This window comes from Mesoplodon bidens, assembly GCF_964165515.1.
Source record: "Mesoplodon bidens genome assembly, chromosome: 2".
Lineage (NCBI taxonomy): Eukaryota > Metazoa > Chordata > Mammalia > Artiodactyla > Ziphiidae > Mesoplodon > Mesoplodon bidens.
This window is the reverse complement of record NC_138177.1, coordinates 99,641,724-99,656,926: the sequence shown is the minus strand read 5'-3', so window position 1 is coordinate 99,656,926 and position 15,203 is coordinate 99,641,724. Positions and strand designations below refer to the sequence as shown.

General features: G+C 35.7%; 1 protein-coding gene across 1 annotated transcript in view; it reads right to left on the bottom strand.

The window, feature by feature from the left end:
* DPYD (dihydropyrimidine dehydrogenase) overlaps positions 1 to 15,203 on the bottom strand; it is an 811,527-nt gene that overhangs the window by 768,438 nt on the left and 27,886 nt on the right. Inside the window, exon 2 of the mRNA XM_081225179.1 lies at positions 3,896 to 4,006. Within this exon, the coding sequence (XP_081081305.1) occupies positions 3,896 to 4,006 (111 nt within the window). The remainder of the gene's footprint in view (positions 1 to 3,895; positions 4,007 to 15,203) is intronic.

Sequence of the window (15,203 nt, the reverse complement as noted above, 5' to 3'; positions counted from 1 at the left end):
AGATGAGGAATAACCAACAAATACGCTTAGTGAGAAGGAGATACCAATAAGGAAAGAAGAACACCAGGGACTCTGATGTCCTGGAAGTCAAGTGAAAAAAAATATTTCAGGAAGAAGAGAGTGACTGCCTATGTCAAGTACTGCTGATACAGGCCACGATTTGGCTCTTAATTTAGCAATTTAAAGTTCATTTTCCCTAAAAGCAAAATTTGAGACAGGGATTTGGGTTCACGTGATTATGGAGTGAGTGCTCTTCAGGAAATACCAATACAGGAGGGGTGAAGCAGGGTAAGGGGGAAAAAATGCTGAGCAAGCATTTGTCAGTGATAGTGTCTAGTCTTAGTCAAAGCTACAGGGCAAGGATCTGGAGCACAACTGCCCATAGGAGCTGTCCTTACCTTGAGGCAAGCGGGCTGGCTTCTTCTAAGATACTGTCTTTCTTTTTAGTTCTCAGGAGGTTAATTATGATACGTCTTGCTATGGATTCCTTTGTGTTTCACAGAGGCTTTTTAATCTGTAGATTTATGTCTCTTGTTAAATTTGGGAAGTTTTTAGCTATTATTTCCTTTTGGGGTATTTTTCAGCCTCACCCCGTTTCTTCTCTTCTTGATAGGGGTAGAAGTTCAGTGGTCTCACCACTCTGACACCACAGAGGGTGACTGGGGATGTGGGCTGCCTTGGTTACCGGCTAGCTAGTAGGTATGAAAGTCCTGACTCCCTACTCTTTCATCCAGCAGAAGGATTGGAGCATCTCATTCTCTCATCGCAAGATGGAAGTTTAGGCTCCCACTCGGCCTTTATGAATGCATCAGGATGAGGTCAGTTTTTTTTGTTGTGTTTGGCTAGATTAAAGCAGTTACTGTCAAAAAGTCTTCTGTTGCTAGACTGTTCCTTTCCTGGTATTTTGGCTAGAGAGCAGACTTTGTTGAGATCTGTGTACGTGTGTGTATATGTGTGTGTGTGTGTGCATGTGCGTGTGTGTGTATCAGTTAGCATTTCTGGTTTTCCAATTTCTTCAGCTCCAAGGAATAAAAAAGAAAACCCAGGGAACTCATCACTGTGTCATGTTTCAGGTCCATATCCCTAGCTGGCTGGCCATCTCTTCACCTTTCAGAATCTTCTTATGCTTGTTTTACCTATAAGGCTTTTTAGTTTAGATGAGTGATTATAAAACTCAAGTATGAAAACTTACCAATTAAAAAATAAATCATATCTTGTGGTGATACTTTTATTCAATTCTTCATGCACAAAGAGGATAATAATGAAAAGGAAAAAAATGCATTCTTTAATGACACTGAGGATAACTTTCAACTCTAGCTCCATATTTCCCCTTGGGAATGTTATTTCACTGTTCTTTATTAATCCAGTGTATCACATAGAGTTTTCAAAATGGTTTACATCCAGAGCAATATATCTGCTGTTAGAAATTGAGATTATTTTAACATATATTTAAAGCTTGTATTTTTCCTCTAACACTTGCTCATTATAGAAAATTTGAAATATACAAAAGTGCTAAGAAAACAAATGTAATTACTATTAACATTTCATTATTTTTTTTCTTTTTTTCTTTGTGAATATGTATATAAGTGTGGTTGTGTAAAAGTGCATACAATCATTCTTAAATACAGTGCTGTTTCGTGCCTTGTTCATATAATATAGATTGTAAGTATTTTTTCAGATAATTAATTATTTCAAAAGTAATTTTAATGGTTGCACAATTTACCACTGAATAGATCTGCCCTAATTTACTTAACCATAACCCAATGGTTGGAATTCAGTAGGTTTTTTCCCCCACATTTTTCTCTACAAATAATGTTGGGATGATCTTCTTTCTATTTAATTATTTACCTACATTCCTAATTCTTTCCTTAGGATAGTTTACTAGGAGATGAATTATTGGGTGTAAGTGTTTGATAATTTAAAGGTATTATTATGGACTGAACTGTATGTATATCCCCTCAAATTAATTTATTGAAGTCCTAACCCCCAGTAACTTAGAATGTAACTGTATTTGGAGACATTTGGAGACAGCCTTTAAAAAGGTAATTAAAATGAGGTCATCAGAGTGGATCTTATCTGAGATTTTGGTGTCATTGTAAGAGGAAATTTGAACAAGTACAGAGTGAAGACGATGTGAAGACACAGAGAAAAGACAGCCAGCTGCAATCCAGAGAGAGGCCTCAGAATAAATCGCCCCTGCTGACACCTTGATCTCAGATTCCTAGCCTCCAGAGCACTGAGAAAATAAACTGTTCTTTAGGCCACCCAGTCTGTGGTACTTCGTTATAGCAGCCCTAGCAAACTAACACAGGTATTAACAAATATTGTCAAAGATATTGCCAAAGATACTGTCAAATTGCTTTTCTAGGAATTTGTGCCAATATATGTTTAATGGAGAAAAACACTTCTCTCTGTATCTTTGCCAATTACAAAAAATATGATAATATTGGACTGGCCAAAAAGTTTGTCCAAGTTTTCTGTTAACACCTTATGGAAACACCCGAATGAACTTTTTGGCCAACCCAATACACACCACTCAGTTTACAGGCTAACATTATGGAATGAAAATGCTAATTTTTATAAAATAACAACAGTAACAATAATAATAATAGAGAAAACCTCTCTTTCTAAATAAACAGTTTAATAATCTATAAAGAGGACCTTAGAGAATTTATCTAACTTAATTTATCTGGATCACATTTAAAATGAGAGTTAGACTTGATAATCTTTAAAGGCATTCTAAGTTTGAAAATTACGTGATTCTTTTTTCAGTGTCCTTCAATTGTTCACATCATTATACAGGAACATGACTGATAGTTGATCTATTCCTTGATCTAATTTGGACCACATTAGTGTCCTTCCAGAGACCTCTACTAGAAATGTCATAGTAGAATGCAAAGCTCACAGAGCCAGAACAAGGAAAACTGAATTTCAAATCCAGATCTGCTAGTAAGTGGCTGTGTTATCATCTCAAGTCATGTTGTTTCTCCGTATTTCTATTTCTCTTTTTTTACTCAAAAAACTTTGCTGGTTGGTCAGTGACAGAAAGATTAAAAATCAGATAAAAACAAATGCACATGAGCACATACCCTCAATTCCTATCCTCGAAGAGTTTATATGTAGGAAAGAAGTGCATAAAAATAAATTAAAATCATTGTATTAAATAGAACATATACACAAGGTACCAAAAGAGCTAATGTTAAATAAGCTAATACTATTAATTAGCTCACTAGTTACTTTGAGAAAATTAATTTTGGAGAAATTAATTTTGGGAAATCAGGTAAAAAGGAAATTGCTTTCCCAAACTTAAAGATTTATACCCCCTAAGACAGCATTTTAAAATTGCCTTCAAGGTTATACTTAATCCTCATTTATGGCCTAACAATCCCAGCCCAGTAATCATTTCATGGGCCCAATTAAATAACATTCTAGCAATCAGTAATCTCAGATTTTTGCACCTATACCTCACCTGGAACTATGAGATGTTCATATTGAATACCTAATGTGCAAATGTTCCCCCAAAGCATATTTTACAACAGTTTGTATATATTAGTATACCCTTGTTCAACTGAATTATATTTATAACTTTGAAACTCTTCTGTATCTTTGTGTCATTACAAAATGATCTTAAGAGGTTTTTACAGATTTTTAAGAAAATAAATTTTGGCACCAACCTAAATTTATATGATTTTAAACTATTTCAATAGATTTTTTAAGCATCAAAATTAAACACACTTTTCAGATTATTCAAATATAAAATATATAAAATAAGAAAAAAATCACAGCTGTACTTTACACATATTTAATTATGTTTCTAACTACATATAAAATCTGGTCTTACAGTGTGTAGAATGAGATAATTTTCAGCATGAACTCATGTATCAGTGGTACTTACAAAGCAGTTCTTATCAGGATTTCTTTTCCAATGTTTCTTGGCTAATTTCTTGGCCAAAGTGGAATGCAGAGTTGCATGAGATTGTGTTCGAGGATTTAAAGCCAGGATACTCTGAAGACAGTATAAACAAAGTATAAGCATGTGTAAATATGTTGGCATTTTAAAAAATCAAATTTTATTTTAAGATTCCCCACACATACCCCAAAGACATATATTAAAAATGCTGTTTTTCCCTTCTACTATTGTAATTCCACAACAAACTTATCTAAAGTAATCATTTACTAGGTGATATCCCAGCTGACTTTATAAAAATATTTATTAATGATAATATGGAATTCAAAAACATGTGAAATATAACAAATAACCCTTTAAGATAAATTTTATAATTAGTATTCTTACATGAGAATGAAAAGAGAGGCACTTCATTCCAGATTTGATTTAAAGTAGTAATAATACTCCCTACTTTAAGTTTTTAGAGTTTTACCAACTGCTTTCAAACGTATTATTTAATTTAACTTACAGCTACTATTATCCCAAAATCTTGGATGATCAAATAAATTCAGGGTGGTTAAGTAAGCTGTTCAAGATCTCACAATTAATATGTGGAAGGGAATGAATCAGAACTCAGTTCTTCTGAGTGTTGGGCTTACATTTGAATTCATCCAAAGATGAAATCTATATATTTTACTGTGACTTTGTGAGGTATAAAGTAGAAGAGGAAACCCTTTCTAACCACACATGTAAAGCAGCACCTGAGTAACTGAATAAAGAATTCCAAAGCCCTGTCTTAAGCAATGCTTTAAAACATAACCCCTAGGAGTCTTCCAGAACAATCACATGAGGACCTCTGCAGATCAACTCCCCAGCAGAACAATATAACTGATAAAAATTAGTAAAACTAAGAATCCTTTGAAATCTCCAGAAATTGTCGTAAAGCCAAAGAGCAAATGAAGGAACATTTATTCAGGAAAAACCTACTAAAACTTGGTAAGAATGGCGAGGGTCTGTGGCATTTGAAGTGCAGTCTGCCCCCAGCCTCCACGCTACCAGTTCAGCCTGACAGAAATTCTACCTCAGGTGAGTACAGCCAAGAACACAGAGCTCCCTCTGCCCCCAGCCTCTAGCTGAGGCTGTGGTGTCTCCCAGAGAGAGGCAGGACATTAACATTTCTCATCCCCTCTCCCTACTCTACCAGCTCTATGCAGCAACTAAATGCCAGAAAGTGCAGCTGAGAAGTCAGGAGCTCCTTTGCTTCACCCAGCCCCCACTCATAGAGCAGAGGCTCTACTTCAGGAGCAAACATACCAGTAACAATTGGGGTTCTGATCACCATCATCTCAGCTCACTCATGGTTTAGAGTTAGCAAACCAAGAGAAGCAAACTGAGATCAGAGGTTACTGCCTTTTATGAGCAGGCGTGTCACTCTGTGAGAAGCAAGGCCACTGTAACCACACCTAGATCTGGAGCTGTGGCTCAGAGATTTTTCCCAGAGAAAGAGGCAGGCCGTAAGAACAGACGGCTCTCCCCAGAAGAACTGACTTTATTTGAATTAACACATAGGAAGTTCAAGCCTAAGGGTAGTCTCAAAAACAATAAAGATTTTGATGCCAAACAATTAAGACAAAACTGGTAGCTTCATGAGAGCAATAAAGTAAAGCATAAGGCAGACAGTTTACCAGAAAGAAATAGCTAACAGCTCCTGTAGGGCCACAAGAAGCCGCAAAGACTCACCTGAAAACTACCCCTGCAAAGGGGCCCAAATTTAACTGAATCACACTGTGGAGCAATTTATATGGCAGGGCATTGTCAAAAACAGCAGAGCAATCAACTAGCAATCAATAGAGACTAAGAGCTGGCTGTGATACCAACAGAGGTGGATAGTTTAACAAAGAGAAGACACAGAGTCCCACTAAAACCCCTGTCATCCCAGAGTTACTGGGCACACACCCACGACTTCACCCTACATGAGTGCTATCGGAGGTTCACACCTTGGAGGAAATAGACTTCCCTAAAGTAGTCCACCAAATCACTAAACAAATATGCAAACAACAACAAGCCCCCATCCCTGGGGTGGGGGAGAAGGAAATTAGTATCCTGAATTGCTATATTATCTGAAATGTTCAGCTTTTAATAAAAAAAAAAAATTACAAGACATTCAAAGAAGCAGGATTATGTGATCCATGCAAGAAAAAAAGCAGATAACAGAAATTGCCTTTCAGAGGTTCCAGGTGTAAGATTTAATAAAAACTTCAAAGCAGCCATTATAGGGAAGGTATAGTAACAATATCTCATCAAACAGAGAATACTCATACGGAGATAGAAATTATTTTAAAAATTCTGGAGATAATAAACTATAATAACTGAAATGAAAAATTTGTTAGAGGGGCTCAATAGTATATTTTAACTTGCAGAAGAAAGAATCAGCAAATTTTAAGAGAACTCAAAGAGATTATGCAATTCAACAAAGAGAAAAAATAATTTTTAAAAAAATTAACAGAGCCTTAAAGATATGTGGTATACCATTAAGTACCCCCAAAATATTGTAGCAGGATATCAGAAGGAGAGGAAAGAAAGGAGGAGAAAAAAATATAAGGAGAAAAATGACTAAAATTTTGATTTTAAAAAAAAGACAGAAAAAGCATTAAAGTATATATCCAATAAGCTCAAGAAATTTGAAGTAGGATAAACACAAAAAGATCCACACATAGGCACATTGGTAAAAATGCTAAAAGTCAACACCAAAGAGAAAATCTTGAAAGCAGCAAGAGAAAAATACTCATATGTACAAGGGAACTCAATAAGTTTAATGGTTGACTTCTCATCAGGAACAATAAATGTCTGAAAGTAGTAGGCTAACATTTACAAGGTACTAAAAGAAAAAAATTTTCAACCAAGAATCCTATACTGAAGGCAGAAGAACATAAAAGAAATAGATTCGAAGTATACTGTAAACCAACTAGACCTAATAGATATCTATAACCACACTCCACCCAACAACAGAATATACATTCTTCTCAAGTGTACACAAAACATTCTCTATGACAGACCAAATGCTAGGCCATAAAACAAGCCTTAATAAATTTTAAAGGATTAAGATCATACAAAGTAGTTCTCCAACCACAATGGAATGGAAACAGATATCAATAACAGAAAGAAATCTGGGAAATTCACAAACAGCTTACATGCACATAGTAAACATTTGTGCTGAGAGGAGTCAGTTACAAAATACCACATATTGTATGATTCTATTTATACACAATATCCCAAATAGGCAATGCTATAGAGACAGAAAGTAGACTGTGGGTGCCAGGGGCTGGGGGGATTAGGGGCAAATGCAACATTACTGCTAAAGTGTATATGGTTTCTTTGGGGATGATGAAAGTTGATTGTGGTGATAGCAGCACAGCTATGAATATACTAAAAGCCTTTGAATTCTACACTTTATACAGGTAAATTGTACAGTATGTGAATTACATCTCAATAAGGCTGTTACCAAATAATAATAATAATAATAAACACATATTCTACATTCAGTGGATTTCACTGTATACTGCATTCATTCTAATAAACATCATTGGGACTTGTTTTATTATACCAGTATAGATGAAGATTACTTTTAGTAATTGTTATATATGATATACATGAGATTTCTTCAATCTATCAATTTAGATGTCTGTGTTCTGGACAACAAACGAACAATAGAGCTATGAACAGTGTATTCCTTATGATGAAATAATGCCAAAGCAACCTAGTAATAAGAGCCAACATTAGAAAACATAAGTGGGCTCCCCTGGCGGCACAGTAGTTAAGAATCCACCTGCCAATGGAGGGGACACAGGTTCGAACCCTGGTCTGGGAAGATCCCACATGCCGTGCAGCAACTACGCCCGTGCGCCACAACTACTGAGTCTGCGCTCTAGAGCCCACGAGCCACCACTATTGAGCCTGCGTGCCACAACTACTGAAGCCCGTGTGCCTAGAGCCTGTGCTCCGCAACAAGAGAAGCCACCACAATGGAAGCCCACTCACCGCAACTAGAGAAAGCCCACTAGCAGCAGCGAAGACCCAATACAGCCAAAAATAAATAAATTCATTTTAAAAAAGAAAGAAAACATAAGTAATCTCATTTTTATACAAAAGAAGTTGAAAACACTTTCTTATTATAAAATAGATGCAGTTTTGTTTTAGTTATTCAACCTGAACCATTACTAATCTCACACATTAATTCAAACTGATAAATAAAAAGATGAGATTTTTAAAGGTAGTTATTGGGGCCAACATTTAAAGGAAAAAAAAAACTGGGTAATATGCAAGAAAGATGGCTGTATTTCATTTAGTTTTTACTTCCACGATCCATATTGTGATAAATGATTATGTTTATGTCGGCATAGTAATGTAACTTTGAGAATAAATATTCTGAATGCAATTTATTGGCGGCTTATCACAGTAACTTTTCTTTTACACAGCATAAGTAGAAAGTATAACACAACATGAAATATTGGGTTAACCTTTTGCAAAAAGGCAGTGAGTTGAATTCAATGGATCTTGGCTAAAAATAAATTGGATTGTGGAGAATGGTTACCAAGGATTTGACTTAATAATATCCCAAATGAAAAGTGATATAAAATAAAAATACAAGACATGAGTGGTTGAGAGCTGTTAAAAACAATTTTCCAAAGGAAGATTTTTTAAAACTAAAAGTCAATATCATCAATAACTAAGCAGCTGGCGGAATAATACAGGAGAGCTCTAAATTGTGTTCTTCCTAAGAAATGACCAAAGCCAGGTCCTAAAAGGGTCACAGGGTCCCCTCTCTGGATAAATTGAGCACTATAAGAGGCCCATTAACCCTTTCAGATATAAGGCATACTGCTTATAAAGGGAGATTTTCTCCCGTGCAAAGAATTTGGCCTTTGGCTTTCCCATTTTCAGTACACAATAAAAATGTACTGGTGATTCTAAAGACAAAAAACAGAATTTGAGAAAATTTCATTGTACTAATTTTATTTAGGTTAAGAAACTATAGAATATGATCCAGAGACAGATTTACACATGAGATCAAATCAGAGGCATGTGTTGTCACTGTGCTGTCTGTCAGTGCTATTCTGGGAAGCAGCTGGAATGCCACAACACACAAACTAGAATTCTGCATCTGAGGAGCATCCTTCTGTACTGCCATAGAGAACACAAAGAGGAGCCCATATTGACTACAATAACAGGCCCTCACTTCACAAATAAAAGCATTAAGTCTTAGCCCAAAAATACTGGAACTGAGTACTGAGAGCTTGAATACCAACTGCAGAAAACCACTTGGCCAACATATTCTCTTTCTAAACACACAGCTTTGTTTTATATCACAATATCGATTATTCAAACATAATGCATCATTAAGCTCCCTTCATCCTTTGCATTTTAAATTATAAGCAAATGTTTCCTCTTCAGTACTGGTCATTGCTTACTGACCCATTAACATAATACACATACACTGACATTTTTGATTTACAGGCTGAACTTAATGAGTTAGATTTTGTCTTATTTAAATTATGCTTAAATTTTGTCTCTGATAACTTATCCTGAGTTCTCTATAACGGTCTCCTACTTTCCACTGCATCCGGTAAAAAATAAATAAAATTTAAAACATGCTTTTCTCATTTTTTCATAATTCGGTATAACTATCTTGATTTCAACAAAACATTGTATTGTGCTGCCATTCTTTTCCTCTATAAATATTCTCAGCTAACCGAAAAACAGAAACAACTATTGCTTAATGATTTTGCTAAGTACTTCTTGCTTCATCCACGTAACAATCTAACAAATGTTCATCAATGGAGAACTGAACTTTTCAGTATTCATTTGCTTAACAGTCTCTTGCTCACAGGCCCCAAACTCAGCCAATTACCCTATCCTTTCCTATGTCTATCACTAGTCATAGTATAAGGCAAGTTTAAGAAACTTATGAATTTACAAAGGTGTCTTTGGTTCTTGGATAAGCTCAGAACTCCAGCTGGGTTGGGAGCTGAAGAGGAGAGAATGCAGCCTCCATTTTGCACCTTGCACCCACACTTGAGATATAAATAACCTTGAAGTCTGAAAACCTTGGAAATCCATGGTAATCAGTCCCAGTCAAGAAAGCTAATTATTCTTAATGCATTTTCATTCTTTGTCCAGGCTCAGATTTCTTTTCCTTTAGGTTGGACTACCTTTCCAAATAACTTATCTTCCATATTTTTCATTTTACTAGCTCTATTCAAAGAACATCTTTTCCTTTATGCACAATGACTAACTCACTACAGTTAATACATAATTGATGAAGGATGGCATCTCTAACAGTCCTAAATTTTACAACTTTCATTGTATTAAATATTTACTAAGCAATATGCATAGTGTTTCAGATTAAATTTGGGCTTAGATTTTAGCTCTACTATTTTTGCTGGTTATTTAAACTCTCAGTCCCTCTACTTCTTCAACTATAAAATGGTCATTAGTAATAGTACCTACCCCATAGGGTTGTTTTGAGGATTAGTGGTGCATGCAGAAAGTGCTTAATACCTGTTATCAATTAGTATATGATGGGACTAGATTTTAGACTCCACTCAACCCATTTATATTCATATTCTTATATTGTTAATTTTGAATACATATGTATATATGAATCATACAGGAATATAGAAACAGATGAAGGCAACAGGTGAAAAGATAACTATATATGAGACTGTAAGTAGAGATATATCCCAGGTGAAACCAAACCATTGGTCTCTGAACTTATCTTTGCCCTAAGTCTGCAATTTCAAAGGCACATTGCCTGAAAATGCAATATACGCTTCACATATTAGAATGGAAGGGTCATGAAATTCAATTACAGATTTTTAAAATCCAGTACATGTAGATATCAATGTAGATATCATTTTATAATGTAGATATCATTTTATAATACACACAACTCTATATAACTCATGGATCTTTGGTTGCAACATGTTTAGGTGAACTCACATTACATTTCCTTCCCAAGAAAGACAGGGCAAGTCAAAAGTGATGAATTTATAAAACATCAAAAAACTCATCAACTGGAAGTGAATGAACCCCTTCAGAATGCTAGTCATTCTGGGAATTCCATGCCTGGAAAATCTGATCTATTTCTACTGAACCAATAGTTAACACAAATAAAATAGTTTTTACGTATCTTAAAACACTGCATTCATCATGTCACTCTCCTATTCAACAAGCAAAGGTCTGCCACGTGAAGCTGCTGTCTGCCTTTGCAGGGTCCAGTATGCACTCTCCTTCACTTACGGAATACACACCACACATTAGACACCTAAGTGCTTCCTAATTGAAAAAAGTCTTTTAATGTCTTTCAGAAAAGATTAAGAATTCAAACACAGGATCCATAACTTATACATCTGATATTAATCTCATAATTCTTAATACAGAACAGAGCAAACCAAAGGTGGTGACTGATTCTGACTTAGACACTGTATTAGTCAGCTTGGGCTGCTATAAAAGAATCTCATAGACATTTCTTTCTCACAGTTCCGAGAAAGCCCTGTCTCTAAATACTATCACATTGAGAGTTAGGGCTTCAACACATAAAATTTAACGGGGACACAAACATTCAGTCCATAACAGCCACGGAAAGGATTCTACTATCTGTGGAACTATGCAAATGTTGTTAATCCTGGGCATTAACTTAAAAGATATTTTTCTCTTAAGATTGCAGTGGTACTACATTGAATCTACACTTTTATTTTATCAAGAAGAAACTTCAGAATAAATAAAAGAGATATTACATGGTATTGCTTAAATTTTAATAAAAACAATATTGACAAAGAAATTAAGACTAGCCATTAATTGTGTATCTTCCTTTATTCCTTTAACCATTTGAATAGCATATATACCTAGTTATGTACTGTTTATATATTTTCATTACAGGAATTGAAAACAAAGTGTCACATGCAAACCCTTATAAAGTGGTATCAAAAATATAAAAAAGATGAGAACCTGTACTATACCCATTTTATTTAAAAATTTCACTACTTTATAAACTATTTTCTATTTAATATAATTTAATATATTATTGCAAAGTATCTCTGCATTATATATTTTAAACCAATATTTGGAAAAGGCATAACTATAAAAATTCATGCTAAAAATAGTATCTTACATTCGCAAGAGTTGCATATATATATATATATATGAATGTATACACAGAAACTCAAGATAAAATTATGCATGAAGAGAATTAAAGAGAATTATTACATTACCAAAAAATATTCACCAGTTCACTGATAATTAAGAAAATTCATATTCTAGAATTTATATTTTATATTCAAGAAAAATTAGTAACTTTATCTCCAAACTTGCTTTACAGAAATTTTTTGGCCTCAAAAATCAGCCTTTGAGAGTCTTTTTAAGTAATATGAAAATTATTACAATTTACCTTTAATCTATTAACTTTTGTGTATAAGATACATTGTTTCTCAAAAGAGCTGTGTTTACAAGACTAAGGGTCATTTTAGTTCAAGAGACGCTAAGTGTACGCCAGCATGCTAAAAATAAAGCAATACTGGACAGCAAATGGAAAAGCTAGAAAACAAGATTTAAGGGGAACGAAGTGAGTACGACCTTGGCTGAGTTTAGATTTTTTTTTTTAATTAACTAAATTGAGCAAGTAACATGATCTTCAGGTTCACAAAATCGTAATAAATCAAGGGTTGACTAGTTGCCCTTCATTTATATGGTTAACAGCTAAAAGGAAACATATATGGGCTAGCAAGTGATTTATATCAGAAATAAAAACTAAAATTATTTTTAAGTGATCTATTAATTTCTTGATTTTATTAACATGAAGAATTATCATAAGATACATTTTCTTTTTGCCACCAGGAAGACATCCATACCTGTGCAGAGACTAACCTACTTTCTTCCTTTTTTCCGCCCCACCATCCCCTAGTCTATCCCCAAAGCTGTGCTTGCTTAACAAAAACTAAGGCAAAACCTTTGAACCAGCCCCAGCCAGAAAGCGCCAAGACAGTCAACCGCCCTGAACCGGTTCCAGCCCAACCACGAGGGCAGCGCCTGCGCAGACGAGACCCAAAGTGTCCATAAGTTGCCTTTGCCTCATTACCATGCTAAGATCTCCATCCAAACAGGGGGCTTGCACTTTGCGAGACACAGTTTGTGCTGTGTGCAAAGGAGCCCAAAGGACTACTCATGCTCTGGTTGTTTCTGGAAATTGCTGCCCCTTTCCCAAATTCTGATGGCATACTCACCTGTTACCCCTTAAAAGTTTCTCGCCTCCCTCCCTGAGGGAGAAGGGTTCAGTAGAACACGGAGCTTTCCCTTCCTCATTCCTTAATCAATAAATACAGTTTCCTGCTCTGCTTTGCCGAACCTGCTCCCCTTCAATTGGTGCAAGTAGCACCAGGCAAGGAAAGGACCTCACTGGGATCCACCCGATCCAGGAGGGGGTCAGTAAGAATTTGAGAAGGATAAGTGTGAAGCAAGGATGTGGTGAGTTTGGGAGTTGAACTATTTAAAATCAAGAAAATGCAACTTTTTTTTTTTTTTTTTTTTGCGTTACCTGGGCCTCTCACTGCCGTGGCCTCTCCCGTTGCGGAGCACAGGCTCCGGACGCGCAGGCTCAGCGGCCATGGCTCACGGGCCCAGCCGCTCCGCGGCATGTGGGATCCTCCCGGACCGGGGCACGAACCCGTGTCCCCTGCATCGGCAAGCGGACTCTCAACCACTGCGCCACCAGGGAAGCCCAAGAAAATGCAACTTTGGAAACTTTTTTTTTATTATGCTATAAGCTTTAGTTTACTTCTCAACTCTCCATGACTTTTATGACGTATTCAATACTGTTGATTTGCTCTTCTATCCAGAAATACATTGTCTTTGGTTTCTCTGGTATCAGAGTTTTAAGGCCTCTCTTTCTATTCACTACCTTTACTTCTGTGACTTCCATTGCCCTCTTGACCACAATTAAGGGTCCTTGGACCTCTTCTGCATGCCCCTTTATTGATGATTTCTGCAGCTGAGTCTTATATCTATATTCCAAACCTTGAGATCTCTCTCTGTCTTGATCTACAGTTATCTACTTCACTGGATGCCAAATAACCCAACTGCATGTTCCATCATTATCTCAATTTCTTCACATCAAAAAACAATGTATTGTCTTTTTCACCCAACTTTTTAACTCCACTTGACTTCTGTCAATAATACCACCACTTCTCTAGTAAATTGAACTTCACATGTGGTCAATCTATAACTACTATTTCTTTTGTCCCTTAAACCCACACAATGCCAATGTTATTTACATCTGGCCCATCCTCTGTATTTCCTTTTTCTACAAACTATTGCAGATCCTATTACAGTACACTTCGATCATGATATAATAATACTCTCTCAATTAAACTATTCACCTCAATTCTGTACTTTCTCTCTTTCCTATATAACAGACATCCTACACACACATAAATGCACGTGCACACACACATATACACACCACAAAGCTTAAATGTCTCCCCATTACATACATAATGCCAATAAAACTATCACCTTGCTATTCAATCTGGTACCCACACATAGACACACCACAAGGCTTGACTGTCTCCCTGTTACATGCCTAATGCCAATAAAAATTATCACTTTGCTATTCAACCTGGTACCACCTACCACTCCAACCTACTTCCACTCTCACCTATTTGTTGTTTACTGAGTCTGTGTACAATCCTGCATCCACACCTCTGCTCACATCACTTCCTGTCTAGGATGCAGCCACTTTATGTTAGTTTAAATGCTAACTTTCCTTTAAGAACTAAGAACTATTTCCTCCAAAAATTAAGAAGAACTGTCCCTGCCTCTATTTATATCATATCCATGAACTTCTAGATAACTTATTGCCACTGTCATTGGACACATCAGATAGGATATCAAGTAATTATTAATATATATGCCCTCTCATCAAACTGTTCAGTAAAACCCTCAAAAGCAATGATATAGTTTATATATACTCCTGTCCTCAAAACCAAGCATAATTTTTCATTAGTAAAATTATGCAAAAAAAATGTTAATAAGAAAAGTTCTTTAGCAAAACAGTCATAAAAAGCAGCAAGAAACTTCCACTGGAGAATGAACTTTAATGCTGGCAAAAACAAACAGAACTTTGTTTTCTTAGTGTTCATTCTATTGCAGAGGACAAAGAACACCATTCAGTATCTGTCAGCACTTACAAAGATTTTTAAGCCATATAATCATTAACTACTCCAAAATGGGAGGTCAGTGTTTTCCTACTTTCACTGGAAGGTTT